Source organism: Puntigrus tetrazona, chromosome 24 (assembly GCF_018831695.1).
Source record: "Puntigrus tetrazona isolate hp1 chromosome 24, ASM1883169v1, whole genome shotgun sequence".
Taxonomy (NCBI): Eukaryota; Metazoa; Chordata; class Actinopteri; order Cypriniformes; family Cyprinidae; genus Puntigrus; species Puntigrus tetrazona.
Window position 1 is genome coordinate 972,470 of NC_056722.1, and position 19,291 is coordinate 991,760.

The 19,291-nt window shown below is 36.5% G+C and overlaps 1 protein-coding gene across 3 annotated transcripts; it reads right to left on the reverse strand.

Moving 5' to 3' along the window:
- Positions 1-14,808: 14,808 nt before the first annotated feature.
- LOC122329395 (holocytochrome c-type synthase) lies at positions 14,809-19,077 on the reverse strand. Of its 3 annotated transcripts, XM_043225594.1 has the most exons (8): positions 18,971-19,048; positions 18,460-18,477; positions 18,256-18,388; positions 18,037-18,170; positions 17,799-17,947; positions 16,535-16,654; positions 15,834-15,920; positions 14,809-15,750 (listed from the first exon to the last, which is right to left on the reverse strand). In XM_043225594.1, the coding sequence occupies exons 3-8, from the start codon at positions 18,377-18,379 to the stop codon at positions 15,552-15,554; spliced, it is 813 nt and encodes a 270-aa protein (XP_043081529.1). In that variant the 5' UTR covers positions 18,380-18,388; positions 18,460-18,477; positions 18,971-19,048; the 3' UTR covers positions 14,809-15,551. The 3 variants fall into 3 exon arrangements, with proteins under 3 accessions (XP_043081529.1, XP_043081528.1, XP_043081530.1); XM_043225593.1 differs by lacking the exon at positions 18,460-18,477 and having other exon boundaries at positions 18,971-19,077; XM_043225595.1 differs by lacking the exons at positions 15,834-15,920; positions 18,460-18,477 and having other exon boundaries at positions 18,971-19,077.
- Between the last annotated feature and the right edge of the window lie 214 nt (positions 19,078-19,291).

The window sequence follows — 19,291 nt, forward strand, 5'->3', positions numbered from 1 at the left end:
CAGACGATTCATTTTTTTCAAACCCCTCCTTTGCGTGAGGCTAATCTCTGGTGATTGGCCGACTGGTCTCATTTTTATTCCGTTATGCCTGTAATGCCTGTAGTGAATTTGCGGTTCAAATCAGGCCGACACGAAAATTGCAACAAGTAGGCTGGAAATATTCTCTTTCATGCTGACATCAACACGAAAAGCGCTTGGGATTCGTTTTTTAAAAACGACTCGTATCATTGATTCAGGGTCAAGACTTTTTTTTTGAGAGACGATAACTTCACGGCGCACTTTCAGATTGAAAACTTTGCGGTATGTTTTTCGTTAACTAGGAGCTGTGAAAATCCATAAGAGGGGAACTTCAAGAGATCTGTTTCTTTAAAAGAATTATGAAGCGTTCTTTCTAGGTTCCCTGATGCTCTCCTCTCTAAGTGGCTTCACCGTAGATGTGTTTACCCACAGGATTGCTTTGTCTGTGCTAATAGGTGCTGTGTTATAAGTAGATGTCCAGCCCAGTGTGTCGTGGTCCTGCTGGCTGCCCATGAGCTTTCTAATCCAAGAAAATGTGGGGTCTGTCCTGATCTCTATTCAAGCGCTGCACGGCAAAGGTCGCTTCGTGCACGCGCGTCCATCCATGAGCTTTCAGAAACAGCTTACGATGCTTTAGCAAAAGGAAATTGAAAAAGTGCTGTAATCCCGCACCCCTCTGTGCCCGAACGCACTTACCACGGCATACACACACACTTACGATGGAAACAAACCAATACACACCCCTCTCAAACGCACAGCTAAGAGCTGGATTACAGGAAGGTCTAATCCTTCCCAAATGTCCGCCCCGCTGTCACCTTTGGAGTCTGAGGTTTGAGATTGTTCGGAGATCTCTTGCCGGTCACAAGCAGGGTGCACTTCCTGTTTACCATTTCCTCCGTTTCCTTTGTCTTTCTCCCTCTTTAGTAATCAGCAGACTGTACTCCAGACAGCCTGCTGGTGGTTGATGCCAGTTCATACTCGCCAAGGCCCGGGATACCGTCTCAAACGCTAATCCATGTGGATGTACCTATTTACCCCCTCCTCAGCGAGCGAAGCCTCCCCACCTGCCATAATAAACACTGACAAATTACATTTGTTAAGAATTCAAACAGCTCATTCCACCCCGGTGCCGGGTTGAGCCACGCGTTAAATCTCACTCTAATGATACCGGATCTTTAGCATGGGAACTTGGGCTAAAACACAACAAATTACAATGTGACATAAAATCATTTCTAACAGGGCTGCTTTGTTCCACTCTTAAGGGTGAGTGTGAGGGTAATAAGATTCATCAAGACGCTATCGCTCTGTTACTAAACCTAGAGAGCTGTCTAGTGCCAATATGAGCAGGATACCTTCTAAAGCGTGTGCACTGAGAGTGATTTTATCGCTGGAGGTCACCGCTCGCCCAGGGTCGCCTACTGCTGCATACGCTGTTTTTTTCAGTATTAAGTTTCAGCTGTTTTATCATTTGTTTTGTCGTATTTAGGTTTAAAATGAAATAATGATATTTACATTTTTTTCGTTTGAATACTTTTAGTATTTCAATTTCAACTTTTCATTATTTATTATAATTATTATAATTACTCTAGTACAAATAAGATAATTTCAAGTATCTAATTAAATTGAATTTTAATATCTATTTACCTATATATCATTTTAAAATCTTTTGAAACAAGATGGATTTTAAGTTAAAGGTTAAGTTAAAAGCCATTACTTACAAAATCTCATATATATATATATATATATATATATATATATATATATATATATATATATATATATATATATATATATATATATATATATAATGTCTATGTACACATATATATATAGGTTTACATGTATTTAACAAATAATTACATGTAGAAAATAATTAAAAATTCAAATAACAGAGTGATCCTACCTCATGCATTCAAGAAACCAAATATAAAGCAGACAAATGTTTTGATGAATTTCATGTTAGTTTCATGTTTCATGCAAGTCATCATTGGTGCTTTACATGTCAACATCTACAATCATTTGAGGTATAAATAAGAAGTAAAAAAAGGTTCTTGAATTGATTACTTAATCTGGCGCTTTAATTTTCATCTCTTACTTTCTAACATTACGCGCATACAGCTATAAGAGCATGATTCTCTACAGCGCCGCTTGCTGCTGCGTTTCATCTAAAGTCATATGTGGGATGTTTCTAACTTCAAACTATAAAGGTGTTCAGCCTGACAATTGGAAGATGACATCTATGGAAATAAAACGAGATTGTTAGCTTTGCAGGTGTTCGATTGTGGAGGAAAAAAAATCTCCTAGCTACCAAATTGGAGAATAAACAATGCTACTTTCAGCGATGCTAGCATTTGTTCCAAGAGGTGTATGATTATCGACGGAGATCGTTTACTGTGCTTTACACACCTGTAGTGCTGTATTGCATATTTTCAAGTGGGAAGCTGCAAAATTGGACTTTCTGAGGTGAATGAATCGGTTTGAGGCCACTCTAGGTCTTTTTTTTTGAAGAAGAAATGTATATTTTTAATCAGCAAAGATGCACTGGGTCTGGGAAGATTTTTTTCAGCTTAACTTCTACAGGGGCAAAGACCAGATCCAGCAGAGATGAGTTATCCTTGTGTTCAAAACAAGCTTGTTACTAAGATTATTGCCGAAGTGTAAAAAATGGTCTGAGAGGCCGCGGTGGCGCCCGGCGCAGGGATAATGAAAGCACTTGCAATCTGCTAGATGCTTAATCAAGCTCACACACGTACCACTACTCTACATTAAAACTGGGCCGTCACATAGATCACGCAGCAATTCAGAGTCTATGCAGGAACAAATTTCACACCAACTCTAACAGCAATGAGAAAGCGACCACATCAGAGAGAGATCTAATGCTTGGGAAGGAATGCTTAGATAAGTCTGGTTGGGTTCATGTAAGATCATATCATTTTCAACCAAAATGATGCTGTCTGGATGGCTCAGGAATTAGTACCAGCATTTCCAACTGACTACACAACCTGCCTCTGTGCGGTATGATTTTCAGCACATATTTTAATATTCAAAAAAGAACATTTATTCAGCTTTTTGCCATCACAAACCGCTTCGGCTGAAAGTTATTTAAATATGAAGAAATGCATATAAATCAAATGAGGTTTAAGTTTAGACAGGCGAGAAAATAATGTTGAGGAGTTAATGATGAGTCTTTAAGTTTTAAATAAATTGTTTGGATTTAAAAACTAAAATGTTGGCTAAAATGTTTTAGAAATATAAATATATTAAAATAATAATTGTTTTTAAATAAGATTATTTCAACCTAGTTTAACTGAAATTAACATTATAATGCACAATTTTATAAAAGTAATTTTTTAATAAATGAAACATATATTTTTATAAAATATATATAGAATAAAACACATGGCAATTACTTACCAAATTACTTTTAAGTGTAGACAGGAGGGTTAAACAAACTGGCTGGCATAATAACATTTTAAGTCAATATTTTAACATTCAACTTAGTTTGACTGAAATTAATTTATCAATGTACGTTTTAAATAAATACTCTATAATTTAACAATGTATAATTTTTAGAAATACAAATATTTAATTAGTAATAATTTATTTAGATACATTTACCCCCAACCTAGTTCGACTGAAACTTAAAAATGTACATTATAAATGTAAATATTTAATTAATTGAAATTCAATTAGAAATGTATATTTTATGCATTTAAATAAATAATAATTTGAATATATAACAAATTCAATACATAAAATAAAGTGGCAGGAGGTTATCTTATAAGAACACAACATCTAATGATGATTGCAATTCATTTAATAAAGTATATTTTTCATACGTTTACAGACGTATACAGAAGTAGCGACAGATCTTTACTTCTAGGTTGTGACATACAGTCAAGTGAATTATCAAAAAAACAGTAGTACAGGGGTTTCTATGAATTGGTTTTTGATTGGATGGCAGATATGAATGCAAGCTAAATAAATCATTGGAAATATCCAGCATACGCCGCCAGAGAGAGTCATTTCACTGAAAGATCATGTTATGACATTCGATTAAAAATTGCAAGGTAAAACAAATTAAATAAAATGTATCATTCACAAAAACTAACTCTAATTTCCTTTAAAAATTAATTGGGTACATCTGCTTTTCATGCTGGCTTTTTAGTTAGTTTTTGTCATCTCCATTTCCGTTGTAGAAATATGTGAAGTGAGTTCAGATAGATAGATAGATAGATAGAGAGAGAGAGAGAGAGAGAGAGAGAGAGAGAAGAGAGAGAGAGAGAGAGAGAGAGAGAGAGAGAGAGAGAGAGAGAGGAGCATTCTGATTGGCTGAGTCTGCGCTCATAGTTAAATGAAGCCGCTCTGATTGGTTTGTCATTGATTGTTTCAGTGGCCTTCAGTCCGGCCCCTGATGCATGACGGGAGGCCACTGACCCTTCTGACAGACATCATCTATCAGTATTAGCGAGCAAAGGGCAGGATGAACCCAACCAGGACCTCGGATGAGCGACGTTATGTCAAGCCCAAGAATTCACGCTCATACACACATTTGATTCTCTAGAAGTTTCTGAGAACCTTAACACACAGGTGTCGTGACTTCTTCATCTATAAGGCTGTGATAGTTCATACAAAAAAATTTACCTAATGTCGTTACAAACCTGACTTTTTTTTTAATCTGTGGAACATACAACAAGATATGAACAAGACTGAAGTATGATGGTTTCAAACAATGTTGGATTGTCATTTTGTAGGGAAAAAAATATTACATTTGCTACAAAATATTACATTTAATTAGTGCTGTCAAAACATTTATCGCAACCAAGTTATATTATATTATATTGTATAGTATATTATATATATATATATATATATATATATATATATATATATATATATATATATATATATAAATATATATAAACACATACACACATTAATATGTGTTTGTATACTGTGCACACACCACCATTTATATATTTAATAAAAATATATTACATTTTATATATTAAATGTTTATATAAATGATATGAATATAAAATATATACATGTAAATCAATATAAATATTTTCTAAAACATGTATGCTGTATGTATTTACACATTATACACAATACAAATTATGTAATAAAAACTTTTATTTTGGATGCAATTAATCATCTTGACAGTACTAATTTTAGTCATGGAATAATCCCTTTGAAAAGGGGAAACTTTCACTTAACTTACCTAAACATTTTACGCATAAACCTCTCTTTTTTTAAATCAAGTATTTTTTTTCTGTTAGACTTGTGTTTAAAACAAAACAAAATAGTCCAACTGGTTAAAAAAAGTCAACTTAAATCTAGCCAATATGTCATATGATTTTCACTCAAAAATCACTCATTTTTACAGCGCAGAAACAAAGTAACTTTTTTGATATTTAAATATTCAATACATCCTTTTACATTGCGGGAAGTGGTGTTAGATGGAAAACACGCAATACATAACATGTACAAATTTTTGGGCTCAGTCAGGTTTTTTTTTTAGTTTTTTTCTAAATCTCTCCAAGGCTGCATTTATTTAATCCAAAATACAGTAATATCGTGAAATATCATTTTAGTTTTAAACGACCGTTTACTATTTGGATATTTATATAAAGTGTGATGCAAATCTATCAGTGATCCTTCAGAAATCATTCAGCGTCACGTGATCCTTCATAAATCATTTTAATACGCCATTTAATACGCCACAAGAATCATTTATTATCAGTGCTGAAAACAGCTGTGTACTTATCCGAAATGCTTCTTCCTGCAACAATGCAAAAGTCAACCTGACGATGCTAACCAGCCAAACCCTGTCCTTAAACTAGCTCCATTTCTGACTCCTGCATCTCCAAACAATGTTTTCCGCTCACTCGCGTTCTCTGGCCTGTGCTGCTCTCTCTGGGAATTACCGGGTCAGGATTTCTGGCCTAAATGCAACAGACCCAGGGCTGAGCTCGGGCTTGCGAGGGCACGGCGCCAAACAAACACAGGCCACGCTGCGTTGTGTCAGCCAAGAGCCAGAGAAAGCGCAATGCAGTGCGAGAAAACACCACGAACACGCTTCCAGAGCCAAGAAAAGACGTTTGCTGTAGCGCTCGCGCGGCCAACGACGCGAAGGGTCCTCGATAAAGCAAAAACGCCAAAGCAGAAGAGACGAATAAAGAAAGGTTTATCTGAAAGCCTTCGTCAAATTGCTCGTGACAGCTCGGTTAATTCGCTGACAGAAGACGCCATCGCGCGAGAGCGGAGGAAGGCAGAAATAAACATTTCTACGGGGATACACGCGGTCTGACAGTAAGTGTTATTTAAAGAAGTCCAATTAAACATAATTCGGCGCATAATGTGTCTATCCACTCTCATTAATTTGAGTTTATATTTAAAGAGACTTGCGATCAGATGTGACATACGTTCACCCGCACAGAGAAAGCGGCGGCTTTTGTTAAAGGGCAACGGTGTCCTCGCGTGGCCGGCGCGTGATACTGCAGCAATCAAATGCGTTGCACGAAACGGCCTGAAATGCGCATTTTAAATTGAAGACACTTTATTTCGACGGCACGCTTTAGACATTCTGCTGAGAGCAAGTAACTCTGCAATGACCAGCAGTCATTACTATTAGCAGCTTCACGTCTCCTAGCACTTTATTTTGATTGGTCCGCAACATGCCACGAGAAACTTTGAAAGCGTCTTAAGTGTCGGTTTTTCAAAACTGAGATTCATACATCACCTCGAAGACGAATGCTTCGATGTATTTGTTACTATAGGTCAATATTTGGCCGAGATACAACCATTTGAATATCTGGGGAAAAAATCGAAATACTCCGAAAATCGCCTTTAAAGTTGTCCAAATGAGGTTTTTAGCAATGCATATACAATTAGCAATACATTTACAACGTATCTTCATGGAACATTATATTTGCTCAATATCCTGATGATTTTTGGCATAAAAGAAAAATCTGGCATAAAAAAATTGTCATTTTGATCCATACAATGTATTTTTGGCTATTTTTACAGTATACCCCAGCAATTTAAAGTCACTTATGTCAACTTATTCTACTAACCTAAAAAATTCCTAACAATCTCATCTGGGACTTAGACATGTTAATGAGAATTAGTTGACATGTCTAAGACATGTAAGTTACTTATAGTTAATACAATGTCTACAAATGACTATTAAAATTAACCTTTGAATTATAATAAACAGTTTTGTTCTTAATTTTCAAGGATGAAATGCCTGACCGCGGCATGTAAACATAAAAGAACTAACTTCTACAATAAAAGACAGATGGATGTGGCAAATCACTGCAGAGTTCGATTGGAAACATCTTTTAACAGTAACAATAAACTACACTGCAACCATTCTGAAGATCTTCCCTATCCGGCCTCATTTAGCAAATGCAGGTGTTTGCCTGGTTATAACCTGTTTCCTCTGAGTGAATACAAGACATCTGCACACCTTTGATACATTATTCATGAGTGCAGGAGGGTGCATGCTAATGAGCTGCTGTAATCTGACTGTTTTTGTAATTAAGAAACCATAATGCTAATTTGACAAGGGCAGGGGACTGACTTGTAAACGTACTTAGCCTCAGGACACTGCCTGTATAAAAACACTGCGAGACTTCTGAAATATAGTTCATGTGCTGTCAAATATTTCTAGATTATTTAAGGACTGCCTTAAAATGTATTTAATAAAATATATAGGATTGCAAGAGGATGTCGGTAAACCTCCAAATTGCACCTTAGAAGAAATGTTTTAACTAACACGGTATTAAGAGGATTTTTAAAGTATCGTTCAGTTTGTGATCAGGCGGACTGATGCAGCTCAGCGCCGTCATATTACTTTTTGAAGCGAATTTGCTTTTTAAATCGCTTTTTTTAACAAGACTTAAAAAATGTTTCGCTTTTTTTTTTGGCTGTATGAATGTCACGATATCAAACTACATTTTTAAGTCTCTCGCATTTATTTATTTATAGCATTGTTATTTTAGTTTCATTGAGATGTTTTTATTTAATAGTTTGCATGTGAAGTTTAGTTGTGCCATTTTCAATAGTTTTGGGTTTAATTTTTTCTGTTTTAGAATGGGAATTTTAGCTGAAATAATTTTTATATATATATATATATATATATATATATATATATATATATATATATATATATTTATATTATTATTTATTTATTTATTTATTTTTTTTTTTCTTTTTCTGATGATTTTATTTCATTTAAAGTTTTAGCTTTAGACAACTGCATCAATCTTGGTTTGCAGATGCCACTTGTTTTTAATTTTTTGTTATCTAATACAGAGACTTTCATGTATTTCAGGCAAGGTCACTGTATACTTTGAGGCCATTACTGCAAAAATAGCAATTTTTTCATTCCGTATGATACGTTTTTAATGAGATTAAAGCTAATAATGTAACTAATGAAGCCGGAGAACAGAGAATGTGAACTTGATGCAAGCGCGATACTAATTTTAAATCCTTAATCGCTTTCCTTTCACCTCCAGCGTATAAAAACATTTAATAAAGCGCGTTAATAACCCGCCCACGTCATTTTAAAGGCCATCACTTCACGGAGAACATCAGAAACCTACACTTTAAAGTTGTAGTTATCGTTCTCCTTCATCGCCGAGCCGAGAAAATGACTTGAACCGCGGCAGAAAAGGTTCATTTCGAGTTTCAAATCTTTCCGGGAAGACAACATCCAGAGCGCATCCCAGAATCCCACCTACTGCCGTGCCGCAGGGCGTCCGTTCATGTACTGTATGGTCTGATTACAGTAATCTCCCCGCAGCCTCTGTCTCTCACACACACTGTTATTATTTAAGACCTGTGGAGATAATAGCAGCCGTGCTCGGAAATGGCTATGTGTACATCTTTCCTCCCAGGGGCCACCGGGGCTCCTAACCTGAGGGAGCAGGAGTGTCTTTCCTCCTCTCCATTGTGCTGTTTGTCTTCTCTCTGTCTATCAGGCCGGGGTCCCTGTTGAACGGGGTCAGAGGTTCCCTCGGCCGTTACCATTTATCACAGCCACAGAGCTGATATCTGGGAGCGGGGGTGGGGGTGGGGGTGGTGTCAATCTCACGTTTCCTTTTCCTGAAAAAACACAAGCTGCTCGGCCCCAAAATCCAGTCCAATCCAGCAGGTCAGGAGCGGATTTATCCCACTAATGAATCCAACCTGAGCCCGCAAACACAGGTAGCCTCACAGGTCACCAGTCAGTAATTGGATAAAAGATCATCATCAAAAGCTATTACCACTCATGGCCGGATAGGAGCACCATGGTCGGCCATTACAATGAGATGGGTATAATTAATCCACTGCGCTCTTCAGACACCCAAAAGAGCTCATTTTAATTCAACATCAAGAATCCATTTAACTAAAACACCCTGGAAGCCGGGAAACTGACGGATAGCACAATTAGACATATGGAGATCGGCGGAGAAAAAAACGTAATATCGCATTCTTATCTTTCTCTACACATTACACGTCGGCAAAAATTATTTATCATGCGTAAAATTGTATGCGTGTGTACAGTGGGGTCAACAGATTTTGAGACCCCACTGGCGATAATTCATTTTAATACAAAAGCGTTTTAGAGACTCTGTGGAAAGAAATTATAAATAAACCAAGAAACATGATGAAGAAATAAATAATTAAGGGAAAATAAAAAAAGCAAAAAAACCTATATATAAAAAATGTATACAGAATATATATTTGGGCCATACAGTCTGTACTGAATATCACTTGAAAAATAGTTAGGTGCTATAGAAATTAAAAAAATATATATATATATATATATATATATATATATATATATATATAACACAAAACAAAAAATATCACAAATGTTACAATTTGTTAATGAGGGAAGTAGCAATATCCGTTTAGAGAATGAATGATTAATTTGAGTCAAATCTTTTCAATGAATCATTGATTCAGTTCACACAACCCGTCTGAATTATTTATTTACTAAACATGCGATTCTATTCTACTCACTCTCTCAATGATTTGTTTGCCGTTGTTAAAAGTCACGCAAATCTTTCGTTTGACTTCAGAAAACGTGAAAAATGCCATGAGATTACTGCGCTTTAGTATCTTAAACCCTATCGACCATTTAACCCTTTAACTCCAAATGAGGCACATAGCACAGATAAACTACAGTACCTATAACTCTGTCGCGGTTTCACAAACAGACACTATACAGAATCACATGAATCGGTGTAGCTCCGGGGTTACATTAAATGACGACTAATCTAAGAAATAATTAGTGCCTGTTGCCGGTCGAACGCCGGTCACTAGCAAAAGCCAATCAGACGGGATGAAGCATCCATCCAGTCGTGATGGGACAGAAATGAGGTCACAGTGGCGCAAACAATCGAAGACAAAACAATTATTCCACAGCTGCTGATATTTCATCTTTTCTCACCGCGATAAGACGCCGCGTATGAGGCTGGGTTTATTGATCTGGGTGGAGAGGGTGGGACGTCTGATCTTTGCGCTAGTCATTATGCATGAGCTGCTTTCCCCCTGTACTTATTAAGCCGAGCCGATTTCTACCTGTTTCCATCAGAGCTCATTAAAAAACAATGCGGAAGGCCTGCCTATCTCAGCGTGCTGGTTGACTGCACTATAAAAGTCAAGAACTCATCACTTCCAGTGCTGTGATAAGCCCACGGCACAAATTGAAACCGGTTTGATTAGGCCTCGTGGAAGGCTCTCACCCTCTCTCTCTCTCTCTCTCTCTCTCTCTTCCAGCGGGCTGCGTATCAAATCTCCCCGGAGGGAACGTCTGAGATGGATCCGTGCCAATCCTTTGGCCACAAACTAGTAGGGTCCTTTCAGAACGTGACCTGTGGTGCTCGCACACACTAACAGTGTGAGGTCCGGTCGTGGCTCCTAATGTATTCAAAAGCCCTCTGGCGGTGTGCTGGGCGCATAAATTATCTGAGGTGAGGAAGTCAGACTGGATGCTGAATGTTGACGGCTGTGGATTTCGGCAGCCTGAGGGCCGCTCGGACCCTCTTGATGTTGTAAACGCCTTAAAGACCCCCCTAACTTTCTTGTGTCAAGGATAAATATCTCTTCTCTAATTTCAGAGGTCCTGCTTTGCCTTGGCACTGCACTTATTTGGCTAGAATAAATTATCGGATTTTTGTGCAGTTTACAAAGAGGGAAATTTAGTCACGGCGTTACAGCTTTAACAGTCGCACGTCCACAAGCAAACCGATCATGACATAAAAATGTGGATTTACTGTACACTTTAAATACAAGATGAAAACTAGATTTACATAGATTTCATTTTAAACTGGCCAGTATGCACCTCCTTATGCCTTTTTAAACACTATGTACTACCAACAGTTAAACTAAACTAAAAAATATGGAATTAAAAGTCACTAATCATAGTTATAAAAAGGTATTTTTCCCCAAAAGCAACATATACGTAGAAAAATTAATATTGACTCATCTGTGAAACCAGGAATATGTTATATAATATGTATATGCATAATAACTATATCTATATATTAAGGTATTTTTATGTTAAACAGGTTTAGTATATAGTGTGTGTCTATATATATATATATATATATATATATATATATATTTTTTTTTTTTTTTTTTTTTTTTTTTTTTTTTTTTGCAAGATATTACGGGTGTGTTAGCGAACATTTACAATTAATTTTCCTGAAATAAATGTCGCTTGTTTAATTTCATTCAACGTTTTGACCACTGAAACCTCTACTGGAAAGGAATTTAGAGAGGTGCAATCGAATAGCCCTTGTGTATAATAGAACTGCAAAGAAAATAAATGATGTGTGCAGAATAAACCCACACTGATCGTGCAAAATGGTCCTGGGGTGTCATAAAATTGTCTCCATGGTAACCACATTTCACTTTTAAATCAAACTCCTAAGAGCAGTAAAGCTTCCTGTGGGACTGTTGTCTTCCTGTTGAAGGCCTCAGACTGACAGCCTTTAAACACCATGCATGCATTCATTTAGTTTCAGCATAATGCCGTTTTCTTTATTATTAGCATGTAGAAAGAGCAGAATTACCAATTCTAGTGTGTTGTTTTCTCGCTGTGTGTTAACGGTAAAGTGTGTGGGAGAAGTGGTCCGGATGCAAATCGCGGATGGGCTTTGCATTTAAAACAGCTGCTTATAAACAAGCAATTACACTTAAACGAGGGATAAGACACAGACATACAAGAAGATTCAGATTTCCCTCTGTTCTAGATAAGGCATATTCACATTTTGTATAAATATGCAGTGACCCAAAGCCAGTTTGGACACTTATGCCACTTAAAAATGTATGAATGTCTGCATTATATAACACTAAAGTGCGCTTGCGCTATCTTTCCTTCCAATAAATGCCACCTGGATTGATATTCAATGGCATTTATACATTTTTAAGTGTGGCCTACAGGAGTTATATGGGTTTAATACAAATGAAGTTTAATCAACAGCTTTTGTGGCATAAAATACAAAAATAAATTTAATTCAAATCAAATTAATATTATACATTTAAATTTACATTATAAAATAGAAAAATATAAATTGACTGACTAAAGCTACACTGAAAGCACTTTAAACTTTACACTCAAAATAAAAATAAAGGTGCTTCACAATGCCTTTTTGCAACTTTTTGTCGAAATAAAGAACCTTTATCATCTGAAGAACTTTTCTGTTTCACAAAAAAAAGTTATTTGTGGTGAAAGAAGAATTTTCAGATTCTAAAAAGGTAAGAGATAGATCTTTGTGAAAACAAAAATGGTTCTTTCATGGCATTTAAATTATTTTAATTAATTATTCTACTGTTTTATTTCATCTATATGTCTGTTTGAATAATTTTAACAGTCATTTTATAGTTTTGTGTCTGTAATATTAAAACTGTGAATAAAAATAGAAATTTAAATCATTCTTATATTGTTTTTAGTTTATATTTTGTGTCCGTCACTTTTCTTATCTTGTTTCTTTTTTAAAAAAATACAGTTAGCATAAAGTTATCATAGTATTAAACTGAACAAAAATGAGAAATGGTAACCAGCCGAAATGAAATAATTTTAAAATGTTATATTTCACTTCGGTCGATGTTTAAATCATTTCAAGCAATGAAAATGTTGATGGTTTCCTTTTCATTTTTAGCCAGCGATGATAATTCTGCACTCACTAACCACTTTCAAACAAGCTCGTCTTAACCGAACTACTAAAAATAAGTGGGACTGAATCTGCAACACACAAAAAACACGGTAAAGAAGCAAAAAAAAAACATCAGCCAACATCTGAACATCCGTGTCAGGACCACCAGTGACCCACAAACTAGAAACTTCCCAACTGTTACTCCTTCCCGTAATTAATGTTACAGTTCTGGAATCTAGACAAAGCCTGGTTATTGTACTTGGCACAGCTATGCATCTTTTGGTATGTAAATGAAACAGACTGGAAGGATTGCAGGGGGCTTGAATCTCTCCGCCAGACTCCACCGCCACGGGCTGTTTGGAGATCCGCTCGGCGCACTACAAGGGGCTTTTCTGGTTCCCTGCCAAACAGAAACCCAGGCGAAAAAAACCAAATACAAACATACAGTATCTCTGTCACCACACACAGAGCGGGCAATGGACCCTCAAACACAGAGTGATGATCAGTCACAGAAAAACTGCTTGTAAAAATCACCAAAATCAGCTTCCCATCGGTAAAGGACAAACAGAGGCGGAAGCCTTCCCCGGAGGTGGAGGTTATTCTCGGCGGTGAGCGAAGATTTCTTTCCCACACCTACTCAGACACAAAAACCCAAAGCTTCTGCACACGTGACTTCACCTGAAACTGAAGTTTGTCCTCAGACCTATCTGTACAAAGAACCAAAAACAGGAAACTGTGTGACCTTTTTACTGCGATTTAATTTTTGTATATCCCAAAATCTTTCTCTGAAAACTGCAGTTGTGGCATTACGTTTAAGTAGCAGTGCCGCTTTGAAACAACACCAATGTCTATATCCTAAACCATAAAATAATCATAGAAACTAATCGATGTAGTATAAATAATATAAAAAAGTAGTATAGAATATGCATATAGCTATTCATTGTTCAATATGTATCTGTGAAAGCATCTGGATTAAAGGCGATGAAAGTGCGTAGACTGACACTATTATTTAAAAATAAAATAAAAGTTTGTAGTGCATCATTTTAAAATCAATATTACACAATATCCATTGGCCTTAGAACTGCACCGTTGTGAAAAAAATGCACTGTGAGATTATGCATTAAAGTAACAAAGGACCGTAATTATTTTATAAACTTTTTACGAAGCTCATTTTATACCACGCCAGAAACCTATCAAGACCAATACATCTGTGTAGATTTGTCTTGGAGCGAGATGTAAAAACCTTTATGATCCTAGTAGTCACCATCACTACAAGACGGCAGTAAAAGAAGCGTTTCCTGAGGAAAGTGCACCATCTACTGGAGTAATCTGGAAAGTGAAGCACTAACAGCCGAGCACGTGTACTTTTAAGAATGTACAGATTTACATTTTGGAATTAAAATTTGGCAGGTCACATTGAATACATCAGAATTAATTTTAGAGAGCAGGCAGACCTCAAGCAGCGTATATGATAAAATTACATTACTTTAAAGCTGAACTGACTGCAGGATGAACAAGGGCTTTAAAAGCGAACAAAAAAATGTTAATATATACTTCATCGCATCGATCGTATTCATCAGCATAGACAGCCACCCAATTGCCCTCAACACGAAAAAACACTCAACAATCAGCCTTTGAAAGTCTGAATTATAATTTGTTGCAGGTCAGATTTAAAACAAGTGAACTGGGTTACAAATGATATTTATTCAGAGAAATCAGGGGGGCTCTCAGAAGCACTCTCACTCAAAGGGAACATAATTAGCAACACTTTAGCGCACACACACACACACACACACACACACAGTAATGAAGTTTGCACGAAATAAATAAACCCAAACATTAAGAAAACAAATCTTAAATCTGAAAACAGAATGAGTATCGAAGAGCTGACCGACTGAACAATGGATTTAAAAAACACTCCACATTATTTCATACGCTTCCCTGAAATCAATTACATTCAAAAGCAAAAACCACCTAACCATCGGCTACAAATGCTAACAGCTGCCAACCTGCTCTCAACGTGAACCAAAACACTCAATAATTTGCTTTTGAGAGAGAAAAACAACCAGCGGATATGTTTAACCTCTGAACAAGATCAGATAGCGAGCTTTCCAGTTTGATAACCTTCACTCAACAAGCAGAAAAAATAAAAATTCAGAACCCCATCAGAAGAAAAAATAAAAACACTGATTCGTTGCGGTCTCCGACAGAGAACCCTCGCGACCTTTAAGTCTCTCAATGTGCAATCATTTGCAAAGATTCATGTTTACAGTCAGAACTCAGCAGCGCAGATCGGAACTGAATAGTCTTAGTGATGGAAAAAAAAAAAAAAAAAAAAAAAAAAAAAAAAAAAAGTAAAACGTTTAACGATGGATTTTACGATGTCCAGCGCCACCAGGCCACCCTCATCCGATCCCACACGGCCTGCATTGAGTCGAAAGCCGGACGCACGTCAAGGATGGAAAACCGGTAGGTGTCCTTATCGATATCCCCATCGTAGTAGTCGATGACGTACCGGACTTCCTTTCCGCAGCGATCTACGATCCAGTCGTGTCGGTCGTAAGGCAGTTCGTATCTACAGAGAGGGTCGACATAGAGAAGTCAGGCTACTCTGTAGCACTTTAAACTCTTCTTTTGGGATTCGTATTTATATCTCACCCCATCCAGTGACGCATTCTGGCTCTGGGAGAGAACTCTTTGGCTTTGCCCCCGAATCTCTTCAGAGACGGACCGCATGGACACTCGCTGCCAGAAACAAGCGTGTTTGAAACAAACAGTGACGGAGGGCGCCGCGATGATTCTTGCGTGCTTGGCAGTTTGTAAAACAAAGCGGATCACGCTGCCAGTGACCACCAAATGACGAACAGAAGGCGACTAACACCATATTATCACCAGCAACGGGACTGAGGAGGCGATGTCGAAGCTTTTATGTGATTAAAACGTGTTCGAAATCACAAGTTACTTTATTATCAGTCGCCATCATATCTGATAACAGTATAAACACTTTGTTAGAATGCAACGTAATACAGAAAAAAGTCTGTTATACTAGCCAAGGTCTAGTTTAATTGATAAAAAATAAAGCTAAAAAATAGTGAATATTATTATCATTTAAAATAACTGTTCATTATTTGAATATATTTTCAAATGCATTTTATTCCTGTAGCAATTCATAATTTCTTCAGGATTATTTGATGAGTAGAACGTTTTAAAAGGCATTTGTTATAGAATTAGAATTTTTACTTTCACTTTTGAAAACTGTAATGCTTCCTTGCTGGATGAAAGTATTAAGTTCTTGTAATAAAAAGACACTTTTTTATCACGGTATGCTCTCATGTGAAAGTGAGAGCTGTTGCGGTCACCTGGCGTGCATCGCTTCCCACTTCAGGATTTCCTGCCAGGCTTGATCGTTGTTACGATTGTGGATGTGTATTATATTGGTCATGTCCCCCGGAGCAAGACTGTCGTCCTTCCAGCGCCACCTAGCAAAATAACAAACAGCTATTAGGCATTTAAAGTAATTCAGCAAAAGGAATTAGAAGTAGAAAGCATAAGGATTTAGAAGTAGTCCCAAAACGGTAAGCAGAAATTTGCCTGCCAAAATACCAAATTTAACCAAAAGGCAGCATGTATATATCCACATAGATAGAGGCAATCTCAGAATGCACAGCAACAAGTAAAACAGAAAAAAGATCTTCTTGCAACTAAGGCTAAAATAAATAAATAAATAAAACATTTATATTTTAACACATTTTAATTATATTGTTTAATTTAATAATAATAATAATAATAATAATATTATTATTATTATTATTATTATTATTATTATTATTATTTTATTATTATACACAAGAATAATAATTGAAGAAAAATATTTACATATAAAATAAATAAACATTTTTATATTTCTTTTTGTGGTGGTCAAACAATTAACCACATCCAAAACAAAAGTTTTAATGTATTTGTGTGCACTGTGTATATTTATTATGTATATAAATATAAATACAAATATATGCAAGTATACATTTTAAAAAGGTGCTGTTTATATATGAAATATATTTATGTACAAATAAGCGCATATAAATGTAAATATCTACAAATATATATGCTGTATTTGTTTATTTTATATATATATATATATATATATATATATATATATATATATATATATATATATATATATATATATAAAATAAATATACACAGTACACACATGTTATGTAAACAAAAACTTTTTGGATGCAATTAATCTCAATAAATCATTTCTGAAGGATCATGTCACACTGGGGCAATGGAAGCAAAAAATATATTTGTGCCATCACAGGAATAAATTACGTTAAAAAAAATATTTTATAATATTTCACAATATCACTGTATTTTCGATTATGCAATAAATGCAACCTTGATGGGCACACCAGACTTTAAAAGCATTAAAGCTACTTACTAACATTAAATTCTATTGGAATTCATCCATTTATTCCATGTGGAATTGGAGAATAAATACAGTGTTATTTCTATCCAAGTAATCAATTGACAAGACTGAAGCTAAGCCAAACCTGGTCCACTTAGAGCTCTCCATCTACACAAAACGTAGATTTAGGAATAGAAACACAAAGGTAAACTCACCCTTTCCGCAGCATGGCGTTCCAAAACATCTGTTCAGAAGGATAAACCCAGTTCTGGCCTGTGCCTGATCGGGGGATTTTAGACTCCTCTCTTTTCACGGACAGAGGGAACGGCTGGTCCGGGGCAGGCACCTGATTTGGAGGGGGCATCTGCGGGTCACATTAAAGCAACATTAACACACACACAAGCCAAAAGTATCTCAAAGAGCGCTACCATTATTATGAGACGCCCAGCTCACCATGTTCGTGGGATCGATGGCTCCCTCAGAAGATCTCATGGGACATTCGACAAACTCATAAGCTCTGTCCTGATGCACCGGACCGGCCGGCGGCGTCTGAGCCTGATGCATGGGGCACTCAGGAGGTGGAGAGCCTGGGTTTGTATTACACATTATGAATAATTATTACATACAATCCACGGACATCAAGCTCATGATAGCAGATGGCGCAGGACTCACTTTTAGGGGGCTCTTGATGCATGGGACACCCGGGGGGTGGGGACGCCCCACTGAAATGAGGCGCTGCTGACACTGCAGACTCTGCCTGAACAGTCGGGGCAAGATTGGATACGGACGCACCCATGATGAACACCTGAAGAGATCAAGAACATTAAAGATCAAGTATGTACTTGTGTTATGCTGTTCATAGAAAATATCTCTCACCCTCAGGTTGATCCTAATCTGAAATAAAAAAAAATGTATTGCCTTATATCAGAAAACAAACTCTAAAACAGTACCACCATATGAGAAACAGTTTGATGTGCAATATATGAACATATGCGAAATATATTTATAATATATTTATATTAAGGCTTTATATGACTTTCAATATGTGCAATGAACCAGTTTAACGCGTTTCTTATAGATTTGGAACAATTATGCATGTTACTTTATGTTCATTAACCTTTTAGGGCTAACATGCTACACTGTCAGTTAGAGGATGTATTAAAATTTATAGTTTTGATCATTTACATATCATACATACAATTTTCGGACTTTTACCGAACCCAAAAATGTAACTGCTGTTACAAGATAAGTTATACAACACAGTCACTGAAAACAATGTCACTGTATACCATTCCACATACTTCTCTAAAACGTAGCCAGCTTTTTAAGCGTATTGATAAAATGATATCGTTCACTAAAGATTAAGAAGAATGTCAGCTAAACTCACCTTTCTCTGTGTAATGTGCGGCTCGGACGCTCCGCAATGTCAACGTGCACGGCTACTTCCGCTTCATCCGGCATGCACCGCGCGCGGGGCAGGGCTTGACGCATGCGTGGCTCATGAATATTAATTAGTATGTGAAAGCTCGTACGGTGGGCCGCTACGTAAACGTATATTTCGCTTTTTTTTCTATTTGTTGAATGTATATTTAACCAGTCGTAATCTCCGTGCGCTAAAATACAATAAAATATCTAAAACACGCAGGATACGAAAAAAAGGGCATACAAAATCGTCATGGATCAAAATGAACATATTGCTTTATTGAGG